General features: G+C 33.1%; 1 protein-coding gene across 2 annotated transcripts in view; it reads right to left on the bottom strand.

Moving 5' to 3' along the window:
• Positions 1-634: 634 nt before the first annotated feature.
• Positions 635-13,649, bottom strand: part of fra (neogenin protein frazzled) — an 80,830-nt gene continuing 67,815 nt past the window's right edge. For both annotated transcript variants that reach the window (XM_072526551.1, XM_072526552.1), the window contains one exon: positions 635-13,268. In XM_072526551.1, the coding sequence (XP_072382652.1) occupies positions 13,030-13,268 (239 nt within the window). In that variant the 3' untranslated portion in view covers positions 635-13,029. The remainder of the gene's footprint in view (positions 13,269-13,649) is intronic.

The following is a 13,649-nucleotide window of genomic DNA, read 5'->3' as shown; positions in this document are numbered from 1 at the left end:
AAACTGGAAGTGAGAAGTCGTCAATAGATGACATTTGTGTGAAAACAGTTAGACACGCCTCGCGAACAATAAAAGCCTGTCACTCAACCCTTGGATAACAATGAGTAGGAGGGGTGGCCGCATTTCTTAAGCGCGAAACAAAACAACCGCTGGACAATGACCTTGCCACTCGTGACTCAGGTAGTATTGGCACATGGGCTTTAAACACTATAACACATTTGTCATCGACTATTAAACGTCGAAAAGTCATCGCTATAAAGAGAGAACGATATTGGTATAGATAAAGAATTAATACATTGTCCTTATGACGAACCAAACAACGTTTACTATTTTCATCGTTATAGGGGAATTATCATTATATAGGGAATCGTTATAAAGAGAGACTACTGTAAATATGTAAATTAAATTTTGCTTCATCTCAAATGTTCGAATTTTAAAAAATTATAAATATTTTTAATAGTAAATTATTTTCCATCTCTCTTTATTTCCTGTTATAATTAAATTGTTTTCCTATTAATTTTTTTTGTCGATAAATAGTATATTGGCTTTCAGTTTTTTTTTTCAGTCAAATTTTATCATGTGACTTCCTCCCAAATCTTGTACGAATTATTTTCCAATAAAACAATAATTAGATAATAAATTTTCATTTATTTTAGCGACACTTAAAAAGTACTACATACAGTGAAAAAACTTTCCATAAAATATCCTTAGTTACATAGTTTAAATATTTCTTAAGGCTTACATTTTCTGCCATTCAATTCTCTAGCCCAAAACTATCACACTTTACAAAATTAAATGGACATTCAAACAATAAATAATCAACTAAAATAAATAAACCAAACAAAAATATATATAGCATTAAGTTTTTACAGGGTTAGACACACTTAACGATATTTTTCTGCTACATTTAAAAATTCAAAATTATAATTTATTTAACGACAGGTTATAGTAACTCCTTATTTTAAAATAATCTTTTTGGAAAAGATTTCCAGAGTAGAAATCGAAATGTAAAATGCAATTTTTACAGTACTTCCTCTTCAACATACATTCTTCAATACACGATTCAACATTCCAATAAAAGAAAAATGAAGAAACCTGATCTTTTATTAGATATCTATTTGCATTGTTCTTTAATATTTGTTCAAATACCAACAAAGAAAAAGTTGAAAAAATGTAAGGAATAGAGGACTACTGGTTTAACAAACCACATTGTTTAGCCTGTTCTAGAAGTCATGCATAACAAAAATATAGTAAATGAGACGGTGTGCTTAACATGCAATTAGTTCGTAAACGATTGTCTTCTGGATGAAGAAAAAAGGCTATTCTGAGCTGACAGGGTAATATTGCCAATTATTAGTTCCTTTTGCCGATTCTTACTTTTGTGAACTAGTTTTTTCCCAAATGGTTAACACGAAAACTATTAGAAAGGGACTCCAGTTGAAAAATAATTTAATTCTTTGTCAAACATAGAACCAAGATTAGAAAAAATATTAAAGAATAACAGGATCAGCTTTCCCGCTATAGTTATTGTATTTTTATTGTAATGCTACGGCGACCCCTGAGCAAGACTGAGACCATCTTGGAAGTCGCGACAAAAACACCGATCGGATTATGTACTCGTTTCCTATTCTATCCAGCTTTGTTGGATTTAACAAAAGTAAGCAATAAAAACATGCACAGGAAATATCAATTAGTTTCGTCGATAAGATTTTAAAAGAACACTCCTTGATTAATTAAATCATGACAACGAAATAGTGGCGGGTACAAGTCTAACTAAATAGCAGGTAACACTAACAGTTCGTAGTAATAAACACCTAGTAGATTCGTCAATGAATGAATGTCAAACTTTTCGATTGTTTCACCGGTCGGAACTTTTAAGTAACTTGGAGAAAATACGTCATTGCGCGCAGCTCACCACAAATGATGTTTGTGATACAAAAATGTATAATATGCAGTAAAAACAAGAAGCAATGTATACAAAACATATATTCATATTACCGCTAATTTCAAAATAATCTAAAAGTTTGCCTAACCCTGTTTAATAAAATACTGCTTTGCATTTATTAAAAATTACCATTTTATTTTGTACTACTGTAGCAAAAATATTTTATATGTGTAGAAAATAGCTGATATACAATAATACAAAATGTTTAATACATAGTTTTGTAATATATATGTACAATTTTTATATACAATTAGCTGTTATTAAACAACAATGTTTTGCACCAACATTAATAAATTAATATTATAATAAATAAACATTTCTTATATCTGATATACAGTACTTGGATATAAAAAGTACATTTGCAATAATTCATTTTTAGTGGTGTATGTGTCATTCGATTCAAAATTTAGGCAGAAGTTAACAATATTCAGAGTAAGTCCATATACTGAAGATCCATTAGCCAACGTGTATAGCACAGGTCTCTATTACACATTTTAAAGTCTCTAAAATTGCTTTTTTTAAAATACAATTGCAACATAGCAAACAGTATCCCAATGGCACAATGCTGAGGTAATTCTATTTTCCAAAAAAGAGATCCCCATGAATTAGAAACTACAGACCTATAAGTCTTCTTAGTCACCTATACAAACTCCTTACTTCTTCGTATAATAACGAATCGTCTTGAGAAAAAACTTGATTTCTACCAGCCAATAGAGCAAGCGGGATTTCGTACCGGATTTGGAACAAATGATCACCTCCAGAGCATTAAAACGGTAATAGAAAAGACTATCAAATACAATCGACCACTCGTTCTGGCTTTTGTAGATTTTTATGTAGTGAAATTACATAAAAACACGGATCATATCCCAATCGGCAGAGGAGCCCATAGGGTGATACCTTATCGCCTAAACTGTTTACCGCAGTACTAGAATATGCTTGTAAAAAACTTAACTGGGAGAAGAAAGGCCTGAACGTTGGCGGTAGAAGATTAACAAATTTGAAATTCGCAGACGACATAGTTTTATCTTCGGATAACCTCAAGGAGACATGTACAATGCTACAAAACAAAATTCATGGCAAACCTAGTACCTAGCGGAAATATCAATATTGGAGACAACGAAGTAGAGCTGGTGGAAAAATACATATACCTTGGACACGAAATAAAGATCACAAGAGACAATCAAACATGCGAACTACGAAGAAGAATAAAACTAGCAATGGGCAGCCTATGGAAAACTCAAAGACATTTTTAAAAGCGATACCAATTTCTTTAAAACGCAAAACATTTGACCAATGTGTGTTGCCTGTGATGACCTGTGGTGCCGAAACTTTGACATTGACAGCTACAACTTCTAAAACGCTGCAAATGGCTCAGAGGAAAACAGAAAGATCAGTGCTGAGTATATCGCCTCGTGGCTGAGTTAGAAATGAAGACTTAAGACGAAGAACAGGAGTTACCGATGTAATTTCCCGAATTGCCACACTGAAATGGAACTGGACCGGACACGTCGCCCGAATCAGTGATGAAAGGTGGAAGAAGAGACTGTTTGAGTGGAGGCCGACATTAGACAAAAGAAGTAGAGGAAGGCCCCCTACTCGTTGGACTGACGATCTCAAGAAAATGTCAAGAAATTGGATGGAAAGTGTTCAAGATAGAGCACCATGGAAAAAATGAGGGAGGCTTATATCCAGTAGTGCACGCAAAAGGGCTGGGTGATGATGAAGAGGATGAAACACTATCCCATAGTGATCCTGAACTGAACTCATATCTCGTACATACTTCAACCAGCATGAACACCTACATGTTTCTAGTTTCATGGACACAGTTTTTCTTATCCTCTCGTACCAAGTATCGGCATTCTAGAATTTTGATAGAATGTCACAATAATATCTCGCTAGGTTAATCTAGGAGAGGTATTATTATATAAAGAGACTTGCTGGATTACTCAATCTAATTTAAAATATCAATGTGCACATCTACCATGATTTTACTAGAAATATATTTTTTATATCTTCTCGAAATATATACCAAGTATTAAGAATGAAATTATAGAACTAAATATCACCGTGAACAATCAAGGCAAGATTAAATAATGGACACTAGGGTAACAAAAATCAGAATTTCTGACTAAAACTTATTTTCTAAATTAACTACTTACATTTTAAGAAAATGTTAAGTCGATTATCGTCAACTAGTTACTAAAAATTATTTCAAAATAAACAATATCACATTATCTAGGCTTATCAATTAGTAGTCTGGTTTATCAAAGCTGAACAACGTTATACCAAGTGCGAAATCTTATTCATCTGCAGCTAGTTGGTTCTGGCAAGTTTAGTATTATAAAGTAATTTATGATATTATGATGCCTATAGTACAGCAAACGCCAATTATGGTTAAGTTTCGTCTCGCATATTTTAAAACGACCTGTTTTCGCGGCAAAGGTTAAGTAAATCGTGGCGACGAAACAGAGGCGGGTGCAAGTCTGCCTGAGTAGCAGAAAACAATAACACTTAGTAGTAACTTCACGCCGACACGCCACCGACTAAATGCAAAGTTTGCGCTAGTTTTGTCGGTCGGATGAATCTGGTAACCCAAGAAGAAAATACGGGCACCTCACCATAAATGACGTTTGTTATAGTTAATTGTGAATTTTTGAGGCGTTAAAGATTCTGCACTTAATATACGATCGTAAACAATTATCTAGTTACTTTTTTCATTATAACTAATTAGACTATGTACAAATAATTACAGATTTTGAGGAATCAATAAAGACATTCTGTGCCCGAATTTAAGTTCCCACCAACAAAAAAAGTAACTAGATTTTCGTCCAAGCCTGACTGCCCTGTAGGTATATATAAAAATTGTTATTGCAACAAGTGAGTAGACCTAAAAAATTGAGCATCCTAAAACTCTTCGAAAATAGGAATAAAAAGTTTGATCTAATTATTTCAACTTGTCATAATCACTTCTGATTAATAATACATAGTTAACTTGTTAATGGAAGGATCAGCTATGTTAATCTTTAAGGTATTATTAATTCCTGTTAGAAAATTGTAAACGAACATTAGCAGGAAAATTGAGAAATTACAAACATAGAAGGGAAAACAGTTGGAAAATGTCGAAGAATATCTTCATAAACAAATGTGACCACTATAATTTTTTCAGAGCGCACCTAAAAAATAAAACGTGAATAGATCCTGATTTAAAACATCCTACCGCAATTAAACACAAACTCTGTCTCGAGGTACAATCCGCCTTTTTCCCTCTCTGCGACTATTTTACGATCTTTCAGCGAATGAATATTTCGCCGGAAAGATGTGCACGCATTTCGTACACTTTTATTTGCTGTGAATATATTTATAATGTAATAAATTACATATGAAATGTAATCAAGAAATGTAACCACGCTTCGCAAGAAATTCAGGATTAACTTGATTAAACCGAAGAACTATTATTTCTGCAGTTACATACAGTCCATCTAATTTAGATAACGATTTACGTCATTATATACGTCAGAGATTGAAGTTGACATAGTTGCCAAAGTATAAAAAAATCCTGAATCCATTTTAAATCAAATAGGTCACATAATTATTAATATACTCTTTACAACGACTATTTAAATTCTTACATGACATTTTTGAAATAAAACACACTAATTTTGTTCTAAAAAGAACAGATTTTATTAAATAGTAAAAATATAAAACAAGAGGTATTCACTTTAATATTTAAAATAATAAAGTACAAAAAGTGTCAACACCGCAACTGTCAAATAGGTGTTACCAATTTATGCCAAAATTTTACCTTCGTTCAATTACAGTTACAGTGTGTTCCGAACAAATGTTTTTGATAAAAACGCTTTATAATGCATTTATACAAATTAAATGAAACATATTATTGTGTATTTCTTTAAGTTAACATTAATAGAAACTTTTAAATATTAGTTCTACGCGTATATAATAAAATATGTCTAGTGGCTGTAATGCCAGTGTACTCGGTAAAGTGATTCTAAAAAAGAACACACCTACACCCTAAATATTTCGTGTTGGTATCATCTGACGTCACACGCTATGACGCCGATGACGTACATCGTTAACTAAATTAGATGAAGTGTAGTTAATTATTATGTAAACTAAAACTTTATTATGTATCTCTTACGGAATGTACTATTTTCAATTTTCAGAAATAAATGTTTCAAATAACAGACCTTAAGCAAAGATATAAAAAAGATCTACAAATAAAAGAGGGTCCTTGTCCCAAAGTGAATTAAAGCACAGAGAACTGAAAAAATGGCACATACATGAAACAGGTAATAAAATCTTCTAATAAACGTGACCCATTTCACAACATAAATTAAAGCTTCTGCATATGTCTCTGAGGAGACTTAAGAAGGTCGAAATACGTATAGGCGGATGGCAGTGGCGCTGCATTGAAATTAAATCTTAACCGCCTTTCTGCTCTGATAAATTGGCCGTGTGATCAAATCATTGGAGTTGATTATGAGTTTCCAACAAATCAGAAGTGAAAATTAACCATGAAACAAATAGATTTTTGTGGATCTTAAGATAATTTGTACAATTTGTAGTTTTGTGTTTGAATCAAAAAATTTAACATAATTATAAAAAATTTGGTAACAAACATCATTCAAAAAATCAGTCTTAAATTTTCATTGAATATAAAAAGAGTTTAGAAAGTGATGATAGGGTTGATAATACATTTATTATCTTGTCTTAAATTTGTTTGTATAAATTTGCCCTTTATATATATAAAGGAAAAAACATTTGGATTTATAATGTAAAATTTGTTTAAAATCTCTATACAAATATCGGATTAATTTTAAAATTAATACATCATTAAACGCTAAACTGATTTTATCACGTTGCTAACTATAATTCGGCTCTCAATATTATTCTAAAATAAAAAAAAAATAGAAACAGTGAAATATCAAGTGAATAGAGCAAACAGAGTTAAGCCACTATGGGAGAGAGTCATGGTAACAAACTATGGGACAGAGCTAGAAGTGTAGATATACGACGGAGATGCAAATTGGAGAACATCAAAGACTTTGTAAGAAAGAGAAGAGTAGAATGACAACAAATAGAGTAGTAGAGACGGCGCGAGACGGTTCCCCAATAGGAAAACGATCAGTGGAAAGACCACAAAAACGATGAAACGACAATTTACTGTTATTCTTCTGCTGGTAAGAGTAAAGCATTAAAGTCTCAGGTAAATACCTAATTGATAGTGATGACTGGATCACAGCTGATATAAAAAATCCATTAGATCTGTCAACGAATCCTACCGCCTACGTCCACGAAGACATAAGTCGCGTAATCCCTAGGCAATATATGGCGTACTAAGGCAGTTTGTATATATCAGAAGGATGAGGGTGAAAAGCAGCCATTCGACGCCTTACAACCGAAACACACCAGCGAACCCTTACCAACCCGCATTGGCAACAGCTCAAATCATGGCCCTCATTCTCCGACGCCCAAATGGCCCTGAACTGGGTAGCTTTCGGGATCAATCCAGGAGAGTAGAGTTTGCTAAGAATATACGGAGTCTAAACAACTACCCAAACAAAACAACAACGCTTTATATACTGACATATAACTGCCGCTTGCTATCAAACGAATCCAGACTTGTAGAACTGGAAAAAGAAACTGAAAATATAAAATGGGATGTCATAGGAATCAACGAAGTAAGACGGAAAGATGAAGAGCTATTGGAATTAGCGTCAGGAAACACATTCTACTACCGGGGAATATCAACGGACAAAACAGGCGGTATTTGATTCCTAATCAATAAGAAATGGAAACAAAGAGTAGTAGAAATAACTAGTATCTCGGATAGAGTAGCTAGCTTAACCTTGCAACTATCAAAGAGATACAATATACAAATCGTACAAATGTACGTTCCAACGATTACCCACACTGACAAAGAAATAGAGGAACACTACAGTAACGTAACTGAAGCATTAAATAAAAATAAAAGTCATTTCAAGTATTTAGTTGGTGAAAAAGTGGGAAAGAGAAGAGACAAGGAACAAGTCATGGGAAAGTATGGAGTTGGTGAGAGAAATGAAAGGGGAGAAAGACTGGTTCAGTATGCACAAAACATGCCTATTGCAAATACATTATTCAAGAAAAACTCGAACAGGAAATGTATTTGGGTAGCACCAAATGGAACCACGGTAACTGTAAACGGTATAAATATTAACAATCTAAAAGAAAACTCAGATCACAGATAGTGCCAAAGAAATCAGAGGTCCGCAACAACAAAATGAACATAGAAACCTATCTGATAAGACCAGAATAATGCTAAAACAAAGAAGGGAAATGAAAGTAAGTAGCATCATACAAAGAATACAATACACAGAACTTTGTGGCAATAAGGATAAATATTTAGTAAGACAGAAAAAACTATAAGGAAACAAGAAAAGCATTAATTCAAGGGAAGAAAAAAGTCGTGGCTCTAACAAAGGAAAACACCAGAATTACAGACAGAAATAAAATAACACAACTAGTGACTAAATTCTACAGCGAACGATACAGAGCTCCTGAAACACTTTAAAAATCAACTAGTGACCCAGAAGATGTACCAGAATCGACAATTACAAAAATGAAAAACGGTATACAGTAGCTGGTATAGATGGCATACCCGTGGAGCTGCTTAAATAGGCTGGTAAAAAACTTGGAAAATCTTAGCAGACACATTTACGAACTGTTTAAGATCAAGATGCATATTAGACCACTGGAATACAGCAAACATAATTCTCATTCATAAGAACGGTAGCAAAGAGGATATCAAAAACTACAGACCCATAAGTTTACTACCAATCATATAAAAGATATTCACAAATATCATCAATAACAGATTAACAAATGTATTTGATGCTGCAAAGCCAAGAGATCAATTTGGCTACAAAAGTGTATTTAGTAGCCTGGATCATATCCATACGTTTCGAGAAATAATGAGTAGAGCTCAAGAATATGAAATACCGCTAGCTTTAACCTTCATAGATTTCCATTTTATATATATATTTTCGCAATAATAGGAGATTTGACCAACCACCGCATTGACAAACCGTACATAGAGACCGCAAATATATAAATAAAAGCAACAGCTAATGTAAAAATTTATGGAAATACTCCAGAACTTCCCACTACCAGAGGTGTCCGACAATGAGACGCAATATCCCCAAAGCTTTTCACCGCAAACCTTGAAAATATTTTTAGCAAAATGAACTGACAGAATAAAGGCCTATCCATTAATGGAGAATACCTCAGCCATCTAAGATTTGCAGACGACATAATTCTGATTGCTAATAATCCAGCAGAACTGCAAGAACTTATAAGCGGTCTAAATGAAGCTAGCAATGAAGTTGACCTAAAAGTTAACTTACGAAAACAAAAACCATGTACAACGAGCTAGTGGATGTCCAAGATGTAATAATAAACAACACTGCACTTGAGACAGTAGACGAGTATGTATACCTGGGACAATGAATACATAAATCTGGCTCCTTACTCCCAGAAATCAACAGAAGAATGAAATTGGCTTAAGCATCTTTCGGTAAAAATGCATTTATATTCAAATCCAGTATGCCACTACACCTAAAGAAAAAAGCTCGATCAATGTATACTACCAATTATGACATACGGCTGGGAAACTTGGACACTAAAGAAAAGATCATAGCGAAACTCAAAGTCACTCAAAGTTCAATGGAGCGATGCATGCTAGGCATAACAAAGAGAGATCGTAAAAGAATAGAATGGATCAGACAGAAAACCGAGCTCACTGATGTAATTCACAGAATTAAATCTTTAAAACGGCAGTCAAGAGGAAGTCCAAACTTAAGATGGGACTATGACATAAGGAAACAGGCAGGTAAAGTATTAGACAAACGTGGACAGAAAGAAAAACGATTATGTAATGGAGGCTGCGCCATAATTGGTAGAATAAGCTGAGAATGATGATGATGATATATTGCATTACATAGCACTGTAAAACGAGTCAACTGTTAAAAAAACATAATATAAAAATAAGCAAATAATTTCATAGTCAACTAAATGGGGTATATAATTTTGAATGGAATAAAAAACTGGATTAACATTTAAAATTGTCAGTTTTTTTTTTCAAGTAGATTATTAAAGTACGTAGACACAACACTGCGAAATCAAAATCAAATTTGATGAAATTACTATTTAAATGGGAATAAGTCACAATTAAAGGTTAAAGTACGTTTATTGGCGTATTTTATTTAATGTTTGTATTTTGAGAACGATTTCCGAAGTGGAAATTGAAACGTCAATAAACGTACTTTAACCTTTAATTGTGGCTTATTCCCATTTAAATAGTAATTACTTTAAAATGCCACAAGAAAATAGCTTCAGAACAATATTAACAAATTTGATGATTTGTAACTTGTGGAAATTAGAAAGCCAAACTTTAGAGATATGAGAGTTTATGATAAAACAAAGATAAATTCTTTGCAATTCGAAGATACGAGTCCAAAATCCAAAAGAACGACGTAGTTAACTTATGGTTGAAATTCCCTGAGATTTACGGCACTATAATAGTAATAAAGGTAATTAATAAATAATCAATGATAAAAAAAACATTAAACTATTTAACTATTATCAATAAAGTAACAAAGTAAAGTACAAACATGACAAAAAAATTAGTGGAAATCCCAGAGAACATTTAGAAGAAATATTGTAATAGCATCTGCACTGATTATACAGGAACTTCTTCTTCTTCTAATGGCGCTACAACCCTTTGTGAGTCTTGGCCTGCTTAACAATGTTCTTCCATTCTGCCCTGTCGGATACTTTTCTTCGCCACTGCCTGATGTTCATGGTTTTAAGATCCCTCTCTACGTCGTCTATCCATCTTTTACGGGGCCTTCCTCTTGTTCTGTTTCCTTGGGGCTTCCATCTCTGGACTACTTTTACAGCTCGATTATCTGGCATTCTTTCTAGGTGACCAAGCCAGTTTAGTCTTTGTAATTTTACAAATCTAACAATATCTGCGCTCTGCATTAGTTTATCCAGCTCGTGATTCATTTTAATTCTCCACGAACCATCGCTGCATTGGGTTGGTCCAAATATCTTCCTTAGTATTTTGCGCTCAAATATTCTCAGTTGATTTTCATCAGTGGTTGAGAGGGTCCACGTTTCACATCCATATGTGACCACTGGTCTAATTACTGTTTTGTAGATTCTCAGCTTAGACTCACGATTCAGTAACTTACTTTTCATTAAGTCTTTGTATGCATAAAAGCACTTATATAAAGTAAGATTATAAAGGAACTAACAAATAAAAATGGAAGAAAGGAAGTGTGAGTGAAGACGAGACCAAACATAATAGGATAAACAGTGATCACATAGAACAATATGCAAATCTTATTTTGATAATAATTGGAGGGCTTTGCAGTTTTTTCTTACTTATTTCAAGGCATATCCTTACATCTAGTACATCCCTTCATCTATACCTGCTATTACAGGTACTGTCATGATTTATAGGTAAGAATCACTATTATCTATAGGTCCGAACAGAAAGAGATGTGGAATATTTTAAAGATATGTAAAATGGTTGAACAGCGTCGAACTACATCAAGATTTTTAGTCCCCTGTGAAGTTTTCGTCTATTCGTCGATTCAAGCAACGGAATAGGCACGAAAAAAAGCAATATTAAAGATAAGTGAAGTTGATTAAGAGTGTTAATTTTTGAATATTTAAAATTAATTAATATTTGTACAACGATTTTAAAATACAATGTCTTCATTGAATGTTAAAATTCAAATAAAATTTTCAACGTAACAATTACATTTTCTTACATGAAATACTGTGATGTACATTTTAAAAGTGTGATTACCACAAATAATCTCAAATAAATAAATAGTATAATCTCGAAATAACTGCCGAAATTCGTTAAATACAGTTGTATAATAAAAAATATATTAGTACATATTAAAAAATCATTTAAATGTTTCCCGTAGTATACATAGCTACCAAAACCATATTAGAATATGAAATTCACGGTTTTCTATAATTTACAAATTATTTTATAACAAACTGAAACATATAAGAGACGTTTTTGTTCATTTAATGAGCTTAATTACATACATTGTTAACCCAATACAAAACGTATGTAGATCATGTGTGGAGAAAAATTATGGATGAAAAGAATAATCACAGCTTTAAGTGGTCTTGATACAAGAGAAATTAGGCCTTTATTACATCTATTATAAAAGAATGTTCAAACCATATGTTGTGGTAATAGCCATATATATTATTCACCAGAATGTAAGATTAAAATGATAAAGAATCATCTAAACTCTGACTCTTCATGTTTTGTACCTTAACTTTGTTAACCCCTGTTGTATTTCATACACGTTTCCCCAACGTCTCCCGAGGTGCCGTTTAAATCAACATTTTATTGACCTTTCAATGACGTATTGTCCATTTTTAGTCTCTTGTTTATCAAACCGTTTGATTTTTGATGAGAAACATCTATTGGTGCGTCTTGCGGGTGTAAGATCGACTCGTATCCAAGACCACAAACAGCATGATCTCTTATGTTGCTTTTCTGTGTAAGTACTGCGTGCGCTTTTCTACTCGACTACAGTGTACTTAAGGCGTTCGTCATTTGTATACACAATAACATTATTTTTAATATTAATCGTTAATTTCGATGTTTCATATCTACCCGGCGTCCAATGAGGGCGGCATTTTTTTTTTAATTTTTCCATATGTCAAAACTGGGACATTGCACTGGTCATATACAGTTATTTTTGGCATGTGTCTTTGTAATGCGTGTATTTTTCCTAAAATAGTTATAAAAAGTTCTTTTCCTCTTAAGTAATGAAATATCTGCATCAAAGAAAGTAGGTAATTAAGAATTGTTTATACATCGAATTATCCTTGAAAAAAATAAGACGGGATAACTGTATATATCTGATGTATTAATACACACCTTGCGTTTTATATCACCCGTTTTCAAAAATCCAGTGATGGAGAAAACCGTGAATTTACAAAATTCAATCACAGGACTAAAAAAATTTCGATCTCTTGAACACCAATCAACATTCGAATTCGTTTGCTGTTATGGCGTTCAAAGTCAACATCAGTCCTTCTAAATTGGCCATCTCTTGATTGAGTTCCTCTGTCGAATGAGACGGTTTTAATCGTTGTACTTCTTCGGCCGTATGCGGAGGTGGATTGGACGAGTTTATTCTAGAGGCTGAGATCACAGGGTTCGCCGGTGGACTTCCCCCTGCCAAGGGTTTCTTGAAAGGGGAGGTTGTAGGTCTCACAGTCACTAAAAATATACAATTTAATCAACAACCTCTTTCCACTATTTCAACTTTGTATGGTATTGAGAGAGAGTAAAATCACTCTAATTGTGACCTTAGGCGTACCTAATTATACGCATGTACAGTTTAATATATACGAGCCCCTTCCCATATCAGTTGGCCCACTTATAGAATTTGCAGTTTACGTTATTGGATGACACTCTAGATCAACATGTCACCGAGAGGCCCACAAATTAGGATTTGGTACTTACAAAGTAAGTTTTATAGTTAAAAAAATTGTACGAATTGTTTTTAATAAATTTCATTTTATTTTAGTCTAAGGAAAAGCCAGTTTTAACATTACAACAAAAGAAAAATAGACTAAGATGGTCAAAAGAGCATAAATA

The sequence above is a fragment of the Diabrotica undecimpunctata genome, chromosome 3 (genome assembly GCF_040954645.1).
Source record: "Diabrotica undecimpunctata isolate CICGRU chromosome 3, icDiaUnde3, whole genome shotgun sequence".
In the NCBI taxonomy this organism is placed as follows: Eukaryota; Metazoa; Arthropoda; class Insecta; order Coleoptera; family Chrysomelidae; genus Diabrotica; species Diabrotica undecimpunctata.
This window is presented reverse-complemented; position numbering and strand designations above follow the sequence as displayed.